This window comes from Cupressus sempervirens, chromosome 5 (genome assembly GCF_028749045.1).
Source record: "Cupressus sempervirens isolate cs-2001-9-10 chromosome 5, ASM2874904v1, whole genome shotgun sequence".
Taxonomy (NCBI): domain Eukaryota; kingdom Viridiplantae; phylum Streptophyta; class Pinopsida; order Cupressales; family Cupressaceae; genus Cupressus; species Cupressus sempervirens.
This window is the reverse complement of record NC_143122.1, coordinates 125,903,119-125,929,226: the sequence shown is the minus strand read 5'-3', so window position 1 is coordinate 125,929,226 and position 26,108 is coordinate 125,903,119. Positions and strand designations below refer to the sequence as shown.

The following is a 26,108-nucleotide window of genomic DNA, read 5'->3' as shown; positions in this document are numbered from 1 at the left end:
ATCTTATTATCCAAAACTTTAGTCAACCTATGAGATAAAGGACATTTGATATACAATACTTTGTCATCTTGTTGACATCTTCGGAGTTCCTTGATATAAGTGTCAAGACTCAACAAATCATTCTTTGTGTTCTAACACACAATGCTAAAAAGATTAGCATCATGAGAAATTTGAGCCTTAGACTTTGCAACATTCAACAAATTAGTAAATTCATCATCAAATGATTTTACTACTGCTTTGGCTCTCTGTTTGGGGTTTGCTTCTATATGTTTAGCTACCATAATGTTGTGCAATCTATCAATCACCTCCATTAATGCTCTCTGTAGACTCTTGACTTTCCTGTTCTTCTCAATTAACTTGTTCAAAGATGAGATCAAGTTAGATTGATCATCATCATCACCTGCAAGGTCGGCAAGAGATAGTGGAGTGGATGACCTAGATGCTTTAGTCTCATCTTCCTTTAGTTTCTTCTCTGTTGTCTCCCTTACTTTTCTCTCTTCTCCTTCCTTCTCCTCTTTTTCTTTTCTTTCCTATTCTTTCTTTTCTTCTTCTAGCTTCTTCTGTTTTTCCTCCTCTCCTCTTCTTTTCTTCTTTCTGCCTCTTATCCTCCTCAAGTAATTTCTACTTGGCTTCTTCAATCTTCTTCTTTTCTCCTCTAACTACCTCTTCTCTTCTTCAATCAGTTTTAACTGATCTTGAATGTCCTCAGAATGAAACTCAAGCAAATTAAAGCTTTCAAAAGGATTCTCATCAATGTTAACAGTAACATTAGTTTGATCAACTTGCATGGTGTCACCACTTACTGACACTTCCAAAGTTTTCTCTGTTGTAATAGGTGTTGCCTTTGATTCAGACATCATCTGGTTGATGGTTGCAGTTGTTTCACTTCTTATAACATTCTTCTCACCTCCCATAAACAAAAAATGGCCTCATCTTATTTCTTAAGTAGGGTGTTAGTTTGTTCATCAGTTTCTTGATTTCTTCTACATCATCAGTTTTGCATATAGTCCTTATCATTGATTTCCGACGAGCTAGTGTCTTCTTTTCTATAAGTCTATCATAAACTTTTTGATTTACAATACCTTCAATATCTTCAAGTTTCAAGTTATTAAGAATCATTTATCTCAGAGTACAAATATCAATTTGATCTTTCTCAATATCATTGTACAAATCATAAAACTTATTCATTTATACAAAGTTCCCCTCATTGGCAATAGTTGTGTTAATCTTTTCTATCTTTGGTTTCCAGGGTTGCCTTGTTTTGTCTACTGATTGGTTAGAAACAATAACCTTTTCAGACTTTTTAACTTCTTGTTCCTCATCATCTTCCTCACTGGAGTCTTCAATTGTTAACAATTTTTTCTTCCTTTTCTTAGGTCCAGTAGCTAGTTGCTTAACTCTCTTTGATTTGTGAGTCTCAATTTCTACTAACCTTTCAGACTTTCTTTTGGGTTCACTTGATTGCTCAGCTGATACAACAGCATATGGAATGTTTTGTTCTGTAGGAGTCGTTGTAATAGATACACCTGATGCTTGCCCAACTGATAGAGGTGTTACATACATCACACCTTGTTCACCAATTTGCTTTAGACCGGAGATATTCTACCTAACTACCTATGATTCACTTTCTGACATACCGACCTCAGTTAATGCTTTCTTCATTATAGTCTCAATCTTCTTATGAGATGCTTTCTCCAAGGATGCCTGGTAAGCTGACTGAGTTATCTCCTCATATGTTCCAAATCTGTAAGATGCTTGATCCTTTCCGAAGTTCAATAATAGATCAATGTAACCAATAGCTACATCATCACTCAATCCGTAACCTAAGGGATCAAGAAATGTTTCCTGAGGTTTTACTGCTTCAATATGTGTTAGATCTGTATCTACCATAAAGCATATATCATCCTTAAATCTATCAACAATTGCAGGTGCAATTCTGAATCTTTGTTTCATCTCATTCTAGAATGTTCTCACTGTCCAAGATTTTATCTGGAGAATGTCTTCTGCATACATTTGTTATCTTATCAATAGTACACCTTTCACTACTCATAATCTTTGTAACTGATAGAAATGGAAATCTCTTAAGTACATGAAAAAAAATGTGATTGATTAGTGATTGAAATCTGAATACACCATTCTTAGTTCTCTTAATCTTCTCCAGATTCTCAAGGAATTGTACTCTCAAAATCTCACTCAAATTCACTTGCTCTTTCTCAACACAAATCTTGTAGGCTACGTAGATAAAGCATGCTGACAACTCATCACTCTTAGAACTTGCACAAATAGAAATGCAATGATTCTGCTCAAGAATCTCACATCATGTTGTTTGATGGTGCTGATGACCATTGCCTTACCATTATAAAATGCCTTAGTATAACTTTCAACCTTTTTCTTAACTAATTTCTCCCCAATAGGTACACTGCCTTGTTTGTTAAGACCAGTAACCTCATGAATAAGGTCAGCTGAAATGTCAACTACATTATCTCCCATCCATAACTTTCCATTATGAATTCTGCTCAATATGATCTGAGTCCATTCTTCATTGTCAAGTTCATGGTAGAAATGATATCTACAATTCTCTAAATCCTTCAGATGTTCAAGTCCAGGCTTCACAGTCATATCATGGTTGAAAACAATTTCCATATCCTTGTTCATAAACTTACTTCCAATAGTTTTAAACTTGCTAGTTAAATAACTTCCTAAGTCTTCCAAATATACTACGTTGTCGTAGTTGTTGACAAAGCCGAATTAAGGTTTCCTTCTAAGGGTTTCACAGGAGTAACCTTCAACTTGGGTCTCTCAATATCCTCAATATTATGAACTACTAACATATAAATAATTTCACCAAATATAATTTTAACGAAAAAAAATTGTGTGAGAAAACGATAAAATACCTTTTTTCGAAGAAGGGTTTTGCTCAAAATCACTTCTGAGTGCTCTAAGCTTCTCCGATAATCGCAATGTGGAAATAATCAAGTTCGTACTCTATATATTTATCCAACTTGAACTTACATTAATTGCATACTTGTCCAAATCGAAAAAGATGTTAATTTCATTCTGAAATCAAATATCTGCTCAAAATCTTCTATTTGGTCTTCATTAGTCATAGCTTCCTTTCATCATGACAATGCTTCACAAAACTTCGCTCCATGAACTTTTTTGCAACATAGATTTCATCTTCTATTATAGAGTAAACTTTCTCTGTCATAAGAGTAACTCTTATTTCCTTTGTAACTTGTTCTGATAAGCTCCAAATTGCAAGCAAGCTTAGCTACAATCTAAACTCTTCTAGATACATCTTCTCTCAACCTCGCTACTCATAGTTCGGTCTCTATATGAAGTTTCAAATTCTAGTGCTGTGAACAAGCTTAATTCAACTTGGTTGAATCAAACTCGATTCCTGACTTCAATCTTCCTTTCTCTGCATCATCTGACTTTTCTTCAGATCCAATAGTTAATTCCTTTTTAAATGTCTCATCAAGTTCTTCTCGAAGTTCACTGACTACATTTCTTTGATCTTCATTGTCTTTCTTAGTTCGGAAGTTACTTTCATGATTCCTTCTGTCATTTTCGAAGTTTCTTTCCTTGTTCCTTTTGTCCATTTTGTAGTACTTTGTTATATGTTCAAAGTTGTTACATAACTGACATACTAGGGTTCTGCTTCTAAGATTATGTTGATCAATAGGTGCTTGACAGTTTTGGGCTGTGTCCAAAGTTGTTACACTTATAACACACAATCTGCTTTCTTTTTTCATAAGGTCTTCTTTCTCTTGATGTCCTTTCATTAGATCTTCTTCTATCTGCAGGGTTAGAATTTCCAGACATTCTACTATTCCTTTTATCATTATCATATTTAGATTTCTTACAATCAATTGCTTTATGACCAATACCATGACAATTATGACAAAAAAAATTCGTAACATGATTGAATGACTTATTTGTATAATCTCTTTTCATATGACTTATTTCATAAATTCATACCTGGTTTCCTTAGGAGATTCCATTTGCTTAGGTTCATCCAATTTCTCAGTTTCCTTTTGTCCAACTTCTTTGGATTTATCAAAAGATTGATTGGATTCAATCTTATCATCAGATTTTTCTTTTTCTTTCAGATCTGATCCACTTTCAGGTTTCTTTGCAGACATGTTAAATAGGTAACCAAGACCAGTCTTATCATAGGTAGATCTTTGTATTGACATTGATTCATCAAGCTTTTCTCTACTAGAATAAAGCTTTTCAAGCTGTAGCTTGCTCTGAGTTAGTTCACCTTTCACAGTAATGTTGTACTTATGAAGTTCTTCATGATCTGCTTTTAATGTTTCAAATTCAGATGTCCTCTTTGCTAGATTCGCTCTAAGATATGAATTTTCAGTCTTCAAATCAGATTCAACTTTACTAGGATCATTCTTCAAACTCAACTTTAGATTTGTAAACTTCAATTCATGCTTCAAGATCTTGTACTCTGTCTTCAATTTTGACTATTCATCACCACCCGTTTCAAATTCAGTAGATTCAGGCTTGGATTTGAGATGTTCAATCTTGTCCTTCAGTTGTCCAATGTATACTTTGGAGTCTTCATATCTGTCTTTCAGTTTATCTCTTTCTTCACTAAGGAGATCAATTTGTTCAAGTGTCTCTTCAAGGTTCTTCATCAACTGTTCAATATTCATAGGGATCTTACTCAAGTTATTAAGCCTCTTCTGAGTAACTGGGCTCTGATACCAATTGTTAGAAATAGGGAATACTGAGAGGGTGGGTTTGAATCAGTATTCTACAAACTTTTGTCACCAACTAGATATAATTTATTACTTTGAAACATGCATAAGAAAGTTAACAAGTAATGCTGAATAGTAAAAGTAACCATGCACAAATATAACTCATAACACCATATTTTGTTACCTGGGGAAACCCTGGCCACAGGAAAACCTTGGTGGGAATGATGCCCACAAAGATATACTGATATATATATATATATTCCTTGTTAGAGGATGGACCTTGTTAGGAGTCTATAAACACATTCAATACACAAGAGTCCCTGTTACGAGACTTTGAATCCATGTTAGGAGATTCCAACCCTGTTAGGAGTTGTAGTACAATGTATGCAAAAGAGCTCACTGCCCAAACATGTACTTCCAATTACAAGACGAGCTCACTGCCCAAACAAGTAATTAGCTTTTAAGTTCCTCGAATATAGAAAAACAAATGCTTGCAACTTCTTTGCAGCGGATCTCTGACCTTAGCTCAAGCTCAGATCACAAAATCTGGTTCTCGAAAACTTGGCTTCATAAGATACAAAAATTCACATTCATATTACTTCACATTCACTTCTGAATAATCTCACAAGATGTCTTTGCATAAATACCATGCCTTTTCACAAATTGTTGCTAGGTCGGCTAAGACCAAAATAAACTTTCCCAACTTAGAGTAAACATCTAGGATGTCGTCCCTAATTGGTCAAGTAATTATTTTGTAAACAAAATAATTTCTTTACCTTTCATTCCAATGTTTTGTACATCTTAAATATCTCTTTTCCGTATTGTTCGTACTGATGTCCGAGGTTATACACACCATCATCAACATGTATATTGTTCCCATATATCTTCTCTTTCAAGAATAACATCGTATAAACAAGTTATACATAAAACAATACACTGTTGTAAACCATTTCCATACTTAGACAATTTTCTGAGTACCAAAAAGCTAGTTATCTTTATTTCCGAGGTTTATTACAAGCATGTATATCATGTGTTGCCATTAATGACAACATTTACATATCTACATATAGCCAATTGTCAACAATATGTAAGAGAACATATATGTAGACACACTCAAAGGAATGGAGAATGAAAATTGACTACACAACCAAATTCATGACTCCCAAGTATCTAGTAGATTCTACCCCTATGATATATATCACAAAGTTTTCATACGAAAATAAGAAATGTTTTTTGTTCCCAATGAATTTAACTTTCAAGTTTAAGAAAAAAAATCAATTTCTATGGGAGAAAATGCCTTTTCCATTAAAGATGGTGGGAGTCTTTGGAAGACAATAGTCAAAAAAATCTCCTACAAACAAAGGTGTCTCAAGTAAGGTCTCTAGTACTAGAGACACATCCTATCAAAGATGCATCTCTTGGCAACACACATTATAAACCACAACCATCCATTAAAGTTTTCTTTCCAAATTCCCATAAGCATTGGCCCCATGCCAACATTAGTGTACAAACACACAAAATCACACTAGTACCATATCCTTTAAATATTGCATCTTTTCATACTGATTGTCTTGAGCATACATAATTTATACACAATGTGGCTAGCTCCAACTTGTGTCCATCACACACATACATGATTAACTCTTATACACCTCACAAGTAAAAACTTGGGTTAGATTAACCATATGTTGCCCATATACAAGGTGAATATCTCATACTTGTACTACTAGCATACAAAATGACTTTCTTAGGTCTCTCTAGTACTAGAGACACATCCTATCAAAGATGCATCTCTTGGCAACACACATTATAAACCACAACCATCCACTAAAGTTTTCTTTCCAAATTCCCATAAGTGTTGGCCCCATGCCAACATTAGTGTACAAACACACAAAATCACACAAGTACCATATCCTTTAAATATTGCATCTTCTCATACTGATTGTCTCGAGCATACATAATTTATACACAATGTGGCTAGCTCCAACTTGTGTCCATCACACACATACATGATTAACTCTTATACACCTCACAAGTAAAAACTTGGGTTAGATTAACCATATGTTGCCCATATACAAGGTGAATATCTCATACTTGTACTACTAGCATACAAAATGACTTTCTTAGGCATCTAATGCAGACATACAATGTGAAAAACTTTTATTCACAACCTCACAAGTACACATAGTTGACCAACTAGCAGAAGGAAGTAGTTGCACCTTACTACAAGCATCGTTTCCTTCTCCTTTCGCACTAGTATAAGCTCTTTTGGCACATAGCAACAAGAAAAGGGATGTCAGTGAATACCATACTACATTGTGGACCCATCCTTTTCCCCATTTCTCTACACTAGTTATGATCGTGGGCAAGCATTCCATACTACTTGCAATCTCACCAAATAAGGTGTAGTTATAAGTTATAACGACACACATTACCCAAGGCCAATGATAATATTTTTACAACTCATTAATCATCTATGTCAAGATGTCATCGTACAACAATGTGAGTTGCATAATCAAGATATTTTATGGTCTTACCACAAACCCAAGTCAAGTGCCCAACCCAAAAATCATAGAAGCGAGAAAATTTTTGCAATGTGTGAAGAAGTCCATACCAAGCCATGAGAAAGGTAATCAATACAGTTAAATTGTTTAAAGCAATTGTGGTCTATCCAAGTAGTTGAATTCCTAAAGGTGTACCTTCACATTTTCTGAGAAGTTTTTTCAAGTTTCAAATTTATGTTTCCTTCCATAAATTCAAACTTAAGAAATCATACAAATTAAATCAACATCTTTGAAGGTCAAAGTTGAATGGTCCTCTCCATAATTGCTGGAGTTATAGGCTTATCCATTTGCTAAATATTACCTAACCAATGGTTGACAAATTGAAATGGGAATTCTTCAAACTTCTACTTACTACTAAATATCACCTAAGCAATAGATAGGGAACTCAACTATTATCGGCCAGCATTCTTTATGGATAATAATCCTCTATTCTTTGTTTGTCAAGAAAACAACACCCAATCTCAAGGAGATATCATACCCAAGTGATTTTACAAAGTTTGGGGAATTCACTAGCATCACACAAGTGATATTTCAAGAAGTTTCATTTATTTGAGAAGGTTGACGAGAATATATTTTGAGGCAAGGAGAAAAATCAGGGCAGATGAAAATAAGAAGGTATTGTCTAGGTGACCCTAAGTTCACAATTTTATGGTTTTGAAGATATTTTCATATTTGAGTGAAACAAAATTATAGTAGTAGCATTCATAGTACAACCTAAAACTAAGAAACCTAGTTAGACTTATGATGATCTAGAAAGTTTGAAAAACATTCTTATTTTCAATGACATATGGAAAGATATTTGTGCTGAAAATTAACAACTCACTAAATGTCTAGACTGAAAACTAGTACCAATCTAGAGACAAAACAAAAATGCAAAAGCCTTTGCCTTGATGAGAACCTCTATTAGTGGAGAATATCTCCTAATGTACAAAGATCAATTCATCATGGAAAGCATTTAAAATCCAGAAAATTTGTACAATAATATGGTTTACATTCAAAATTGGACTCATACAATTTCAGTTGACATTCTTTAAACTTGACTCGGTAAACGATGATATATTGAGTTTGGCTTATGAGATTTGGGCATGCAAACATGATATAGATGTTTTTGGAGGAAGTTCTCATGTATATGACAGCCTTTATAAAAGCTCTTCCTCCCATATTTCAACCTCTTTGGAGCCATTGCAACCAAGCAATCAACTACAGTCACTCAATTTCAACTAGTTGGTTAGTGAGAGAATATTTCCAATGTCCATCAAAAAGGTAGCATAGCTCCACCTTTGAAGGAGATTACTTTTGATGTGGATGTCAATAGTACACGTAGAACTGCCACCCAGAATGCTTAGATCCTCTTAACAAAAAAAGAACACGTATTTCCTCCAATTGGGATACCCAAGAGGCTTAAAAGAATCACTTACAAATTGTCTCTATTCTTTCTTGTTGTTACTTGAGTTTATTTTGTTGACATTGCACCAGCATCCCTCACTGGATTCGTGACATGGTCCAACAACCTCGTGTCCTCTAAGTCTAGTGGTTGTATCGAGCATTGATAGGTCAATTTTTTGGTGCAATGGCAACCCTAGCGTGGTATCAGAACTTGGTCACAAGTTTAAATCCTTGCATGCTGAGGCAAGTAGCACTGGGAGGGGATTGTTTGCAGTGGGCCAATGTCCCTCACTTGATTTGTGATAAAGTTTAACAGCTTACTGTGTCTTTTATAAGTCTAGTGGTTATATCAGGCATTGATAGGTCAATCTTTTGGTACAACAGCAACCCAAGCGGTTAACATATTTTACTCATGCTCCAACTTGAAATGGATTAACTCACTTCTAATTTCTGCTGCTGTTCAATTAGTTTTTAAAAAGTTTAAAGAAAACTACCAAATTCTGTTCGGAACCTCAAATTAGAATAATGTATTTCAACAAAACAATCCTTTTCCCTTCCCATGAATGTACACATAGATAACGGAACAGTGACATGAAAATTTCTAGCAATCAGTCCAAAATTAAACTTATTAACATTTAATAAAATGGATAATACTGAGCATAACTACTGACTCACAATGAATGAAGTCCAATTTGGTCAACAAAGTAAGATGCACCAAAACCTCAGCCCAAGAAACCTTAAAATTAATTCAACAAGTTAAACTCATATATTAATAAGCTTTCCAAGTAATAAGTAAACAATTAGTCTTTGGCTTGCTAGGTCACATAGAAAACTTATTATTGTGGAAAAGCCAGCACTCGAAATTTCATCTTCTCTTCTGCAGGCAGTATTCAATCAAATGTGCAAAACATTGAACTGTATATCACATTTACATTTAAATGGTTCATTAATATCTATCAATTGTTTCGTATGAAGTATGAAGCATAAAAGAAGAAAAAAATGAACATATAATGATGTCTCTAACACATAGCAGATATAAATAATAACTCAGTTTATATCACCAGTTTAGTGAGAGTGTCATGAAGCAAGATTTGTTTTAAAGAAACTTGCATTAACCACATAAACATGAAGATTTGGTCTGATTAAGATAAAGATTTACCGATACACAAGATCTGGAAGAACTCTTGAATGGCTCACAGACATGAAAGATATCATCAGGAGTTCTCCTCCTACTGAAGGTCGAAATGATAGAGCAATTGCCCATGCTGTTCCAGAAGTCAATAACCCTGAATCCACCAGAATATGGCCTGAAGAACATACTTCATCTGTTTGTGAAGAAGAATGTCCTGGAACCTGTTCATCATTTAACAATCGCACCCAGTCCAGAAACCAAACCATGAATGAGGCTAATAATATACCCATTGAAAATACTCCTACTTTTAATTTTGTCTATTTTAGTATTTTATTATTGAAGAAAACTGTGCTAAATGAATGAAATGAAAACTAAAACAATTGAGTTTAAATACTGAATAATATTTTGATCTATCGTCTTGTTTTCTTAAGAAAGGTTGCAAGAATAAAAGTTTATGGAAGATTTGTTGACCAAATAATAAATTTCATTAAGTTTATCTTATATGCCTTGGTCGTACCATACGGAGTGTACAATCTGGTCTATTTATGCTCCGTCTGCCCAGTTGTTATTTAAATTTAAAGCTTGTTGACCAGCTATACAAGGAAATGCAGGTCGCCTCAAAAAATTTCTGTTGTGGCATGTTTTAAAGGAAGAATTGGTTGGGTTTGAGGTCAGGTTTGGTTTCATAACCTATATACACTCCAGCGAATTCTGGAACAATTTATTCAATGGGGTAAGTGCTAGTAAGAAGGGAGATAAGCCTGTAGTTTGGACATCTGGGTAAATACATAGTAGCAGGGTTGAGGGTTAAATAATATATATCATACCTTGTAAGGACTGTATCAGTCATTATGGAGTATGTGCCAGCATGGCAAGACTATTAAGTGAAGAAAAATCTTTCTGGGCTATTCATGACAATTTATTGATCACAATATTATACACTTTTCAGGCCATGTCTGCTACAGGAGGCCGCCACCAAGCATAACCAGCTTTGATCAAGCAAACTAGCTATCTATGTAATAGTATACTGAGACATCATTATATTTAGGTGAAATTGTAATCAAACCTAGCTGCTAGTATGATAATCAGTCTTTTGCATTTGGAAGTCAAATATTTGTGTTGTGAAGCCTAATATGCAAAACAATTTTATTTAAACAATTTTGTTTCTCTCAAGAAATTTGTTCATCATAACTGTGTTCCGAATCTTAGCACGTTCGATAGTGGAAAATCTTCTTATCTTCTTTAAGTATTGTATTGTGTTACATGAGAACAATCCCCACCCCTGAAATTCCCATCCCCATCTCCTGAGGTGTTTCGGGGATGGTGAGACATTATGACACATTCCTCTATCACCCCAAACCCCCTCTGCAATTTTTTGAAAATGGCTGGAAACATATCCCTGATTTCGGGCATGACAAAAACAGAAAAGGAGATGGCTATCCGAAGGCAATTAACTTATTTTTAATAAAAATCACTAATATTTTCTACATTTTGTTGGGTTGTAAAGACTGCGGAGAGTCCCACACCTCTTATACACCCTAAGAATTTGCCAAAAAAAATGGTACTACATCAGCATTTATATTTTTGTAGTTGTGGCTGACTGTTGGCACCATTGATATATTGGTTTAAAATCTGTTGCACGGACTGTGAAAGGGGGTTTGAGAGGTGAGACTGAGGGGACCTCTCCATTTTTTGCAAAGTTTTGAGCCTAAATAACAACTGCAGATTCAAAACCCCAGCTCAAGCTGGACAGTGAGAATATTTGGTAGTGTCAAGGCATGCCATTTCCTCTACTTTTCATTTTTTTAGCTTGTTTGAAAGAGTTTCTAAGTATGTAAGTTGTATTTAAACTTTTAATAATGTTTTCATTTTTAGTTGTTATCACAAAAAAGAAAACCACAAAATGAGCATCCGTTGCAGTACCAGTGATAACAATACGAATGAGGACAGTGAAGAAAATGAAGTAACAGAATACCAATAGACCTTTCTAGCTCTGAAAATTCAAATACAAGTTCTACTAGAACTTCACTAGTCTATTTTGCATACCTTCATCATGTCTTCAAAAATTTACGAAAGGCCTTTTCAACCCAAAAATCCTTCACTTATTTTGGCCGCCAATTTAACAATAATAAGAATAAAAATACAAGGGGTGCAAGCACTGGAGGTCATATTTGATAGATTGATTGTCATGGGAGCTATACTAGTAGTGGTTGAAACCGTATATTGAGTAAGAGTGGACATGAGCTTAGAGTTTGTGAAAAGCATAACATTCAAATAGCTGGACGAAATGGCAAAGTTGGTTGGAGTAAGGAAGAAATTGTTGGTACTACTCACAACAAGAAACGGTCATCTATTGGTCAACAAGACTATTCCAATGTACGAGTTCAAGAAAGTTGTGTGATATAGGGAAAAGTAGGGCCACTTATAAGTGAAAAAAAATGGTAGGGTTAATGAATATGCAAAACCATGAGCAATTTGATGATTCAACGACCAATTTTTGTCCATTTCATTTGGAAAGGTCTCCTTACTTCAAAGCTATGTTGAGAGATGCAATTGCAGTTGCACCCTCTTATACTCCCCCCAGAAAACATAGATATAATTTACATCCATCGTTGACAAACAATATCAAATGTGAACATGTTGGAGGAGATGAGATTAACATGGATTAGCACTAGCTATTCTACTATCATGGAGTGGAGGATTGCTATTCAACATCAACCACTCATTAATATTACTCTTACATGCCTTGTTGGTTCATACTTTCTTTAGAAGCGTTGATTGTTTTGGGAATGCAAGGATTTTGATTACTAGTTTGCCATTTTTAAGGAGGCTATAGAAAAGGTTGCATCTTCAAAATGTTGTGCAATTTGTGACAAATTTAGCTTGTGTTTGTAACATAGCTGATCTGATTGTTGAGAGCACTTACAAATATAATTTTTGGACTCCATGCTATTTACATGCAACATTTGGCGCCATTACTAGTCGAACCTAGAACAAAGGAAGTGTTAAGAAGATTAATGCCGAACCTGCTTAATAAAGATACAAATAAGATAAAAGATAAGGATAAGATACGCATAGCACAGGAACTATTAATTTTAGCACAACAGGCAGAGCACAGACAAAAGCTTCAGCAGCTTACCGACGGACACCGAGGGGGTGAAGGAGCACAGACGGAGGGAGTGCATTCACCTAGCAAACCAAGGAGTGTCAAGGAATTGCGAGAAGAAACTCGACAGCGATTGAATTTGGTGGAAGAGACAAAGGAGGAGGTCCTTAACTTGTATACGCTAAGGGTAGAGAATCTGAATGGAAGGGAAGTAACTCGGATGGCTCTAAGTGTCAAAGGAGCATGAGCATAGAGTGAACTCTTTGTCCCCGATACACTCGACGAATAGATACAGGCAGAGAATCGAACAACTTTTCTTGAGGAAGATCTTTTCTCACTGGGTAATGCAGTTGTCCATAGTATGGTGGTTGTTCGGAACAGCACAAGTGCTCAGAACAGCACGGGTACACAGCAAGTACCACAGAATCAGAAGAAAGTAGCAATGGCAGGACCAAAGGAAAAATTGTCGAAGTTCAACCGTGATGGGATGGCAGATCCGATCAAACACTGCAAAACATCTGAAACAATATGGACAGCAAATGGTGTAACGGACCAGGATGACTGGGTCTAACAGTTCTTGACAACCCTACTGGGTGTAGCAATTGATTGGTTTTTGGATGTCGATCTGCAAAAATTAACTACATGGATAGAGGTCGGGAAGGAATTCATAGCGGAGTTCCGACTACTAAGGGATGATAATGAAATTGTGGCAAAAATATACAATACAAAGCAAGGAAAGAATGAAACGATCCATGTGTATGCAAGAAGATTGAAAGAGTTGGTGGGGCAGATGGAGAGCCCACTGGCAGACGGATTAAAGAAAAGATGGTTTGTGAAAGGCTACAGTGGGCACTAAAGAAGAAGATGAAGATTGTACCTCCAGCATTGTACATAGATGTGTATAATCAGGGGATGGATTTGGAGAGTGAGCAAAAAATGAGCAAAAAGAAGAAGCACAAATCGTCGAACTCAGACAATTCATCTACTGAAATTAGCAGCAGCGACAAAGAATCAAGAAGGTATGAGCATTGCAGAAGGATATGCTACGAATGATGGAGTTTAAAAACCTGAAAAAGAATCTTGACTTGGTGAAAGGGGAATTGTGGTGTACGGACTGTAAGGAGGGGGGCCACACAAAGGGCTCCTGCCCGTAAAAACAATTTTGCGATATCTACCAAATTGCAAGACATTCCATAAAGAAATGCCTGTTCAATATGAAGACAAAGGAACACCAACAAGTGCTACTGACGCAGGAAGTGTCCACCGCAGGAACAGGAATGAACGCGAACAATGACGCAATCTCAAGAGGATACTGGAACAATAATCGGCACAAACGAGGTGGTAATAATAATAATAATAACAATGGAAGCCGAAGTTGGATACAGTACAACTCAAGTGGACGGTCAATGATACAATGTCGTGCATGCAACCTCTGGGGGCACTTCGCTAGAGACTGTACCACAAAGGAAATGCCACAACTGTTATGCAGATGGTGTGGTCTGGGAGACCATGAGGATTCAAAATGCCCGAAGCAAGGGATGAACCTGTTAAGCATCGAAACATATGATGAGGAGATACTAGCCATCACTCACGAACAAGCAAAGAAGGCAATCTACCCAGATGAAGAGGAAGAAAAGAAGAGGTTGTAGCAAGCACAAACGAAGTTGGAAAAACAAATGGAAATAGAAAAACTACAAACAAAAGACATTGTCGGCACCTCAAAAAGGAAACTGGTAAAACAAAATATTATAAGGCAAGTAATGCAAATGGAAGTTCCTATAAAATTAAATGACCACCTTACAATGCCTCAATTGTAAATGGTGATACTGAACATGACATCACTCCCAAAAGCAACAGAAGAGACAGGAAAGGATGACAGTGAAGCAACTACAACAAACCCAATGCTATTGGCACTCACTACAGAGAGACATCCGACAGTAGTAGAGATGGGTATCCTGGGGACCATACTCACAAACACAATCGTCGACGAAGGGTCAAGAGTAAACGTACTGCCGAAGGATATATGGAAAAAGTTGGGATAACCTACGTTGTCACCACCTACATTTCAACTACTCATTGTCGATCAGCACGGGATCAAGCCTTTAGGGACCCTAATGGCACAGCCTGTAACCATCGGAATGCAGCCATTCCTATTGGATTTTGTGGTCATATTATTAAAAAGAAAAGGGTACGATGCCATCCTCGGACAAGGCTGGCTGGTGCAGGCAAAGGTGAAACATGATTGGAAGCGGAATACCCTATCCATGGAAGGAAGAGGCCAGAGATTTATAATCGACCTGCACACAGATGGTAGGTAAGGAGGCAGCGTCATCAAATTCTGAAGGCGAAGGCAAAGGTGACGACAAGGGGAAGAAGAGAATGGAACCTGACGAAGGAGTATTGAGATTAGGACGGTCAAATGATGACGACCTGGACTCGATGAATGGCTTACTCCATTGGAAAATGGAGGATTAGGAGCTCTTTCCAAGCTGTAACATGTTAGGAGTCGAAGAGGGAAAAGAAGGGAACGAGTTTTGGAAGGAGTATAGCGTAGTGAAGGAGGGAGAAGCACATATAGATGAAACGCCAGCACATACATTTAGTGATGACAAACCTATAAAGTACAAAGAGCCTACTGTAAAAATGATGAACTTAGGAGATGAAGCCAATCCAAAAAATATCTTTGTGGGAGAAGACTGGAATCCAATCCTTAAGGTAGCAGCGTTCAAAATATTTATAGAGTACAAGGACGTGTTTTCATGTACGCATAAGGATTTGAAAGGAGTATCACTAGAGTTATGTGTCTACCGGATACCATTGATAGAAGGTGCAGTGCCCGTAAGGAAGCGGTCTTATCGAATGAACAAAAATTATGCCCCACAGGTCACTGATGAGATCGACAAGATGCTAGAAGCAGGAATTATTTTAAAGGTGCAAACGAGTGAGTGGGTATCACCAATTGTGATATCTCTGAAGAAGGAAACCACATAGATAAGAATATGCTTAGACTTTCGATGCCTAAATGCAATAACGATTATAGATCCATTTCCAATACCATTCACCGATAGCATTCTGGAAGAAGTTGTAGGGCATGAAATTTATTCATTCATGGATGGGTTCTCTGGATACAACCAAATATCCATCACTGAAGAAGATAGGTTGAAAACAACATTCATAGTGGAAAATGGAGTATATGCCTATAACAGGATGTCGTTCGGACTGTGTAATGCTCTGACAACGTTCCAGAGAACTATCTTATACATTTGATAAAATGTCTATCGGAAACTTTAAGGCATTCCTGGATGATTGGTCAATTTTTAGTGCAGAAGATAAGCATATAACAGCACTCGGCGAATGCATGGAAAGATATAGGCAGGCGAGACTGGCACTAAATCTGAAGAAATGCAGGTTCATGGTGCCACAAGGGAAGCTATTAGGACACATAGTATGCAAAGCAGGGTTGAAGATGAATCCTGACAAAGTTCGGGTAATTTTGGAAATGCCACCATCAACGGATGTGATAGAGGTAAAATGGTTCCTCGGATAAATTGGATACTACCCTAGGTTCATCAAGAACTTTGCGAAAATATCCTACCCGCTCGACAAACTAACCTGCAAGGGCAAACCTTATAAATGGGAAGCAGCGCAGAATGAAGCTTTCAATGGACTAAAAACAAGGTTGGCCACAACACCGATCCTAGCTTATCTAAACTGGGATAAGGAGTTTCATGTTCATGTTGATGCATCAAACTACGCAATTGGAGCAACACTAGCACAAACAGGTGACCACAGATTGGATCATCCGGTATATTTTGCAAGTAGACTACTATCTAAAGCAAAGAAAAATTACAATACGACAAAACGAGAAGCACTCAAAATGGTGTATGCAGTACAGAAATTCAGACATTATTTATTGGCGACACCATTCGTAGTTTATGTGGATCATCAAGCGTTGTTATATCTTGTGAACAAGCCGATCATAAAGGGAAGGATAAGTAGATGGCTATTATTGTTACAAGAATTTACATTCAAGATTGTGGTAAGGCCAGGGAAAAGTCATGTAAGTGCGGATCACTTGTCGAGGATAAAACCAGGAGAACCACCAGAGGGGGTCAACAATGATTTTCCTAACACGCAGCTATTTCATATTGCAGTACTACCACCTTGGTACACGCGTATCGGAGAATATCTTTTGATGGGACAGTTTCCTAGCGAAATGTCGCCGAACAAGAGGAGGAAACTCGTACTAAGGAGTCGGACATTTCAGTTGATTAATGGGTTACTGTATAAGATGGGACTCGATCAAACATTAAGACGATGCATACTGGAAGAGGAGATTCTTAAGTTGTTGAAGGAAGCACACGAGGAACCAGCACGAGGACACATGGGGCCAGACACAACTACGCGAAAGATACTTCTAGTAGGGTTATGGTGACCAACTGTACACAATGACGCCAGGGAGTGAGTCGTGGCGTGCGATACATGTCAAAGAGTTGGCAAACCACTAAAGAGGGACTTCATGCCTCTCAATCCTTCGCAAGCACAAGAGCTATTTGAAAGATGGGGGTTGGACTTTGTCGGACCCCTTAAGGTAAGTAAAACTAGAAGATGCAGGTACATCGTGGTGGCAACAGAATATCTAACCAAGTGGGTGGAGGCATGGGCACTACCGAATAACTTTGAGGTAAGCACAACTAAATTTATCTATAAGAAGATAATCACAAGGTACGGGATTTTGTTGTAGTTGACCAGCGACCGTGGGGAACACTTCGTGAATCACGTCATCCGACTGCTGACTACAGTATTCAAAATTTACCATTCTTTGTCAAGCCCGTACTACCTGAGAGCCAACAGAAAAGCAGAAGCCACTAATAAGATCCTAGTTGGAGTGATTTATAAGTCTTGTGCAGTTGAGGGAGAAGATTGGGAAGAAAAGTTACCATCAGCATTATGGGCGTACCGTACTTCATACAAGATATAACACAAAACAGAGGCTTTATTCATATACGCAATATGCACTCCAAGTATAAGGCTTACAATGATAATGATTATGATGATGTCTCAATAGTCCCTTCCAGACGGTGTGCATATACTTTCCTGAAGGGGTGACTCAACCGTCACGCACCCTTTCGGATACAATTCTACCCATCGGCTACAATATAGAATTTACCGACAACACTTGGAAGTTTGAACATTGAATATCATATTGCAGATCGAACTAGACATATGTTACACAACTGATATAAAAGTTTGAAGACTTTTTTTTGTCAAACTTGAGAGCAGTTTTTAAATGTGATCTAGAGCAGATCCAAAAACATTGTTTTAACATTGCATTTTTTAGGTTGGAACATTCTATTTTGAAGGTTATACCTACAATAACCACTTGAATGATAACATTATTATTACATTCCCAACATCCCATCCTTGGTGTGAACATGGTGAGAAAGTACATCACATGAACTGAAACCAAAATTGTAGCCTATAGGCACTTTTAGGTATGCATTCTCTATTTGAATCTTGTAATACACTATCTACTACTTACAAGAACTTGTCTAATGAACTTATCACTAGTCAATCACACTTAGAAGTCATCTAGCAATCAAAGGATCTTTGTAGCAAGCTGGTCTTCTAGACAACTGTTTACAATTTCACTGAAATCTATATTCTCCTCCTTTCAAACTTTAGCAAGGAAATGTTTTTAGTGTTCTCAAGCCACATTGTTATTGATCATTTCCACCCAATCCTTATGCGAAAGAGAAATTTACCTTTGCTTTAATGAAATAAAAATATGACTCTTATCATCTTCTGCTGAAGAAGACATTTGTAATAATATTTGAGATAATATTTAAAAACATGTGTCATGCAAAGAGACATATATATGGAAATACGAAGAATTTTATATTTGGAAATTGAAGAGACCTTTAATTGTGTAATGAAGAGTCTCTCTATACTTCAAATATATTGTATAAAGAGAAAAGCATAGTATACTTTATTGTCCTTTGTCACCACAAAATGTAGGTAATAGTACGAAACTTTTTCAACTTAGTTTCATTTTTCTCTAAGTTAGTTCATTATTTAATTGGATAACATTGCTCAATCAATCGACCCCAATTGATATAATGAGTTATTTATTAAAGGCTTTCATCAAGTCTTTTTAGTTTTTCAATTTGTTGAGCCTATGCTTGATTTGTGAAACCTTCAACATCTTTTTTCTCGTTTTTGAGTGTGTGTTTGTTAGCTTTAGGTTTTTTGGTTTTGGTTTTCCCTTCGATTTGGTTTATTTCAGGGCTTAATCGGAGTTAGCAATAAAAAGATATGATCATTTTAGTGCCCAAAAGGTAGACTCTCTAGATACAATTGCATGATTTAAAATATCATGTTATATTTTAATGTTGACATTCATTTTTTGAAAAATATAACATAAATTCACTTTATGTTATGTTTTTAAGTTACTTTGTCATTTAAATTTATCACTTTAACTCTAGAGCACTTTATGTTAATTTTTAAGTTGAGTTGCTTTTTAATTTTTCACTTAAGTGACTATATTAACTATATAGTTTGATTTATTTTTGAGTAACTTTATGTTTTATTTAAAACATATAGGTTAAATATTAATTTTTGAAATGATGTTTGCTCATAAAATGTTAATTTTACTATGCAAATGTTAATTTTGGCCCAATTAAGTGATATTTTCTCAAAAATCAATAAGATGTGCTTAATTGATCACTTGAGTTGTGTATTTACATGTCTTTCAACCCATTTACATGCAAATATGCAAATGCCTCTAGAGACTGCGATTTTGCACTAAAAAGGCATTTTAAAAACACTTATACATGTAAATGCATGTAACTTAAAATATGTAATGAGCATTCTAGAGTGAGACTTGCATATTTGAGTCTTTTTAAAAATATGTAATTACCCTTGTAGAGTGCATTTTGCACTAAAAGGCCTATTAAGCTTATTATAACAAGTTTTTTTAAATATGCATTGCTCATCCTAGAATGTGTTTTGCATCTAGAGGACAAATGCATGCTTTTAAAAAATGTCATTGCACTGCTAGAGTGCATTTTGCATAAAGACACCAATCTATCTCATTTAAAATATGCATTGCCCTTCCTAGAGTGTGTTTTGCATTTCTTTTCATGCATTGGCAAAGATAGAACTCGAATTTGAAGATTCAAGGGCAAAAAACTTCATGCTTTCCTCCTCCAAGAGCATTTTTTCACCAAAAACACCTAGATTTTCCCATGTAATGGCTTGGAATCCCCAAGATCAAGGTCGTTTTTGCATATTTTTGCATTCACATGCCCTAGGCATTGATTCTCATGCAAAAAATGTTTTGTCACATGCCCTCTAGAGATCACGTTTTTGTGAAAATGTCTATTTCTTGAGAGTTTTGGAGCACGTTTTGGTTCAAAGGGTCGTTTTTGAGTTTCACATGCCCTAGGTCTCGATTCTCATGCAAAAAATGTTTTGTTGCATGCCCTCTAGAGATCACGTTTTTGTGAAAACATCTATTTCTTGAGAGTTTTGGAGCACGTTTTGGCTCAAAGAAGGGTTGTTTTGGAGTTTGGATCCATATATGTCATTGATGAACACGTTTTTGCATACCAAGAGCAAAAAATGCCTCATTACATAGCATTCTAAAATAACATTTTTTGTGAAAAAAAAGTCCAAACATTTGGTTTTTTGCAAAAATGTCTCATGTATTGATGAAAAGAAAGCATGATTTTGGCATTCTCATGCCAAAACTAACCACTGAATGCTCATTTATCACCCATTACTTGCAAGTGTAGAGGAAGTCAAAATAGTTGTTTGTGAATTCGGATTTGGAGGAGAATTGGTTTTCAAACCTATCAATCTTCCTATTTTGTCTCATTGATCTTTAAGTAGACAAGTTCAACCTTGCTTATTAATTCATACTTATCTTGCTATTTTGTTGCATATTTTAGCTTGATGTTACACACTTGTTCAAAGATATGCCATGAAAAGTGCACTTTGCTTTCAAATATGATGAGAACTTTCATTTTCACATATTTTGATTTTCCCCAAACTCCAAATTCAAATATGCACTTAAAATCAACTTGCTTGTTGACATGTTTGAGTACACAGTCACCTCAAGCTCTTGGGTGAGCTCTACCACCTCCTCTTTCTCTAACAATGTCTCATGATAGGTGCTGCCCCACTCCAGAAGGTAATCCCGGTTAGCTACCGCTACGAGTAATTATCCTTCAAGATTCTGACAACCTCTCAAAGCGCATGAACCTCTGCTAGAGAAAGAGTATTATCACCGCGCTCATCAGACATAAGAGCACCCCAACCAGATGTAGCTAGCATCTGACGGATGGCATGTTGTGCTGCCCCACTCTAGAAGGTAATCCTGGTCAGCTACTGCTGCAAGTAATTATGCTTCAAGATCCTAACAGCCTCTCGAAGCGCATGAACCTCTACTAGAGAAAGATTATTATCACTGCGTTCATCAAACATAAGAGCACCCCAACCAGATGTAGCTAGCATCTGACGGACAACATCATGATGCCCAAGAGCTGAAGAAATGTCACTATCACTCACCTTCAACTGACTGGACACATGATGTCTCTATAACCTTTGACTCCTATGCAATCTCTTTGTCTTACTAACTACACTATGATAGGAAACTTAATCAAAACTATCCACCAAAAGATCACTCATACATGTGCCATCATCATCACACAACTCATCCGAAGAAATGGAAGCCCTTGCAATATCAATCTCCTCGCATGACTCAGCTTTCACCTCAAATGTAAGATCGTGTAAACATCGATCCTAGGACTCCATCAGAAGCCTCCTTGAAGTCATCACCCAATATCTGATAAGGGATATCATACCCGATGTAGCTCACAGTATCTAAGATGTGTCCATACCATCTGCATCCACATCTCCTAACTTTGTTGTAACACCTACATCACCAACATCATAGTTGGGTGACTCTGTATGGGCCTCGGTCCCACCTAAGGAAGCAACTGCCTCCTGTACTGGAGCAACACTACAGTAGCTGACATATAAGTCACTAATAACAACTCCCTCCTTCGGTGAGTCTGACAAGTCAATGACAACTACATCATCAACTGCCTCTAAACGAACCATAGCGACTACTTTGGGAGCCTCAACCTGCTGAAGCTCAGTGTTGCTATCCATCACTGGCACATCCACATGTCCCTGTGAAACTAGTCCATCATCAATACTGTGGATAAGACTAGTAGGTATCGTACTAAATGAAGGAACATCAGCATCATAGACACCTGTCAGGGAAAACTCAAGCTTCCTTCCCTGCAACCTTGATGCTAGACTTCTAAAGGTGGAAATCATATACCTCGCTGCCCTCTCAACTATAATTGGATCCGACAAGCTCTCTACCAACCTCTGTTGATAAAGCTTAAGCTTTTCCATACTCTCGTGCAAAGCATTTATTTTTACACTAACTTCCTCATTACTCCATCGATTTCTAGAACTGTCAATCCTTTGTCTGTCCATAGCTGGAGAAATTAAAGTGTTGGTCACTCTAGAATCAGATCTGAAAAACTTAAAAGTCAACACCGAACAAAATAAAAATTGAGCCCAATTCCTACAGGTTGGCAGGAAACTGCTATGATACCACTGTAAAAACCCCTAGCCGGCTCCCAATTTGATAAATGGTGCACAAACTCTTATTTGCAATATTTAATTGTTCTCCAATTTATTTTGAATTAGCCCAAGGTGATAAGTGATAACAATTACAAGAAGTTTGAAATGATGTTTCAGACTATAACTGGAAAGAGCTTCTTTGCTTTTGATATGAAAACCACAAATCAGAAATATATGTTTTAATAATGTCATCGGGATGTAGCTAATTTGCCAAGTTATTAATGCATACATATATTCTCAGTACAATTTCCAAATAAGCATTTGAATCTAGATTGCAATCAAATATGCCTAGTCGTGCCACCAAAATGTCTTCCCTTTACTGCCAATTCCAACTGCAAGTAGTGAATACCCTTGTTGTCAACAAGTGTGCAGATTTTTTGGGCACGTGTAAGGGGCTACAGCTGTGGCGTGACTCTGCCTACACCTCAATACGGCTGCCTCTATGTAACGTAGGCTCCAGCAGATGTGATGTTGTTTCCCCAACTGTTCCAGTAAAAAACGTAAGGAGTAGTAGACAATGCTATTGTCGTACAATCTCTTCCTTCACTACGGCTACCAATATGCCAACTTCCAACACAAATTCGACCACCAAAGTAACCTTCCAACAAGGTCACGCAACCTCCACAATTCAGAAATTAAATACTTGCAGAAATCTCCACAATTCAGCCAACGTCTCAATTTCCAAACTCCAATATTAGCTTCTTCGCAGACATAGGCAAAACAATAGGAGTAAAGTAGCAAATTATAAATCAACAATAATTTGCACAACATTCAGAATTCTCAAAATTAAGAAGTCAATCCCCAATCACAGAAAAACACAATAGGGAGATCTATCCAACAAAGTCAGTATGCATCAACAGTAACTCCAAACCAACTTCAGAAACTCAGAGACCCTTATACATCAGCAAGGGCATAAAGTTAAGAACCTAGGATAAAAGCCACAAAGGCAGAAAATCAAATATATAATCAAGCATGTCTTTCCCAATAAATGAGCTCTCATTTATAAGCTTTCGTTGGTAAAAGTTTCCATAAAACTCCACTTCAAAAAACATGGAAGTTTCCCAAAAGAACTCAACACTAGAAACTTTCTAACCTACTTTTTGGAAATATCTCTTAAAGTCATTATTATAATAATGCAACTCAATGAATAATAAATAAATCAGAGTTGATACAATTATAACCTGATTAACCACAGGTGATGACCAACTGCCAAGCCACCCACTGCACTGCCAAAAATAGCAACTACTAAAAATAGACTTACTAAAATTAGTAAATCCATAACTAAGACCCCCAAAACGCCTTGTTAGCTCATGAGGGTCACTATGATGAGCTAACTCTATCAACCACACAGACTGGCCAAAAATGGGGACATTACATCTTTATGGAATCAATATCCTCCAATGATGTGTTCACATTTTGGAATCTTCATGTTGCAGCATAAGATATGCCCTCATCCTCGAAATCCAAAAGAAAGATGAAGTACCAATACGAAAAAGAGTTAGCTTATGCAACTGCATCTCAAGTTTCATCACCTCTTGATAATGTTTCTAACATACGGATTCGGCACGTTGACATGGCTGATTTCTTGCGAAAGATTGAAGCCCCTACAAATTGAGAAATGAAACATATCAAGAAGAGCAATATTCACTTAGTGTCTACTTTCCCTATGGCTGCCCTAGAACCAAAATTTGTTTTGGGATGTGCAAAGCATTTCAGTCTAAAGACCAAGACAATCAAAAATGAAAATAGGAAGGTTATTATTAGCCTTGATCCCGAGGTTATTGAACAAATCTTCAAGGTACCTTAGAGTGTAGAATGTGTGGATCTGAAAAAAGGAATGTCACAGGAGATATGGGATGATAATAAGGCAACTTATCAAAAATATATAAACTCCTACTGGCTATATTCTAAAAGAAACAATTTTTCAAGATGGCTTAAAACCCTTCACAAATCTAGTTTTAAACTAGAATGCAAAGACTTGATACCTCTCCTTAGCAGAATATGTGGTCTCAAGAATTCCAATGATCACGGATGTACAAATTCATTTTTCAAATCTTCGACAATGAAGAACCTATCTTCTAGGGTGAGCTTATCAGTACCGCTATTTGTGAGCAATTTCTTAATGTGAGAACCTTAGAGCCATTTTACATGAACTCCTACTTGGTCTACATAGCTGCATCTATGGGATCTTTCTCGGATCTTTCCATCAAATGGGATCGACTACAAGTTCCTATCTAGGACTACTATGATCAAATCACCTTGTCAACCAGCAAATATCATTACAGGAGAGTCCAAGATGCATTTTTTAGATATTTCCGATGTTTGTTTGATGAACAGTTAGTAATCAAGCGAGTGTCAGATAAAGTTTGGAATAAGGTTAATCAATTTGGTGCTATCTTTTTGTAGTTTCCAACTTTCACTTATTTGAGAGTTGACTATTTCAAAGGAGAGCCATATACTCTGCCAAGATATGCTATAGATAAGATCATACTAGCCAAACAGCTCATGGAAGTGCAGTCATATCAAAATACTCAACACAAGCCAGGTCTTGGTATCACTTCAACTAGACCCTTGGTGATTGGTCAGCATATGATCAATTCAGTCTACAAGGTGAAGAATATGGAAGCAGAACTTCAACTTATCCCATTAACGAAGTTTAAGGCTAGGTATGATTTTAATTATCGAGGAATGTGCTCAATGATTAAAAGAGCGTTAACCCATGTCCATCGCATAGAAAACATATGGATTGATCTATGCACGGAGTTGGACATCACGAGGATGGACTACCATAGACTCACTTTGCAGCAAATCATTGATCTTAACATGCTTGAAATCCCATCCAATCTCCAGATTGAAGATGATAGCAATATTCTTGATCCAGAATACCATCGTGTTGGTTTTGACAAGTAGTGTCTTTTTCCTATACAATGGCAGCAAAAAGAAGGCATATCCACTTTTGATAGATCTCAATCTATCTTGGTAAATATCAATAAATGGTTAAAAATCAAAGGCCTAAAAAGGTTGAATCCTAAGCTTGGGGTAGACTATGGTAGTTTTGGACCACCTAGAAGGAAATCCCAATTACAAATTTCTAGCAAAGATGGTGCATCTTCTTCCGTTCTAGCTAAATCCATTAAGTTTAAGTTGAAAGGTGGAAAGGGGTCTAAATCTTCTTCAGAGCCCTCACATGCACCTGTGCAAGCTCAAGACCTTGATGAGGAGGATGAAGAGGAAGAAGGAGAGGTTATGGTTGTATCTCCTCCACGACCAATAAATCAGCAAGGTCCATCCATTTTAGAAAACACCTTTTCTAGGTGTCATATAGATGATGACGTAGATTCATTCTCTATTGTTTCCACATCAACCATCCATATCTCGGAGGTGAACACATTGGTGCTTCCTATCTCTTTAGGGAGCCCTACTATTCTCATAACTGACCAGTGAGAGAACTTGGGGAATATGTTTGAAGATTCACCAACATTCACAGAAGGTCAAGTTTCCCAACTTAATGCTTCAATAATTGGTTTTAAAGCATTCATGAC

The 26,108-nt window shown here is 36.7% G+C and overlaps 1 protein-coding gene across 1 annotated transcript in view; it reads right to left on the bottom strand.

Moving 5' to 3' along the window:
* The window catches only part of LOC149554829 (TLD-domain containing nucleolar protein), a 162,640-nt gene that overhangs the window by 77,886 nt on the left and 58,646 nt on the right, over positions 1–26,108 (bottom strand). Inside the window, exon 3 of the mRNA XM_089828840.1 lies at positions 9,825–10,018. Within this exon, the coding sequence (XP_089684966.1) occupies positions 9,825–10,018 (194 nt within the window). The remainder of the gene's footprint in view (positions 1–9,824; positions 10,019–26,108) is intronic.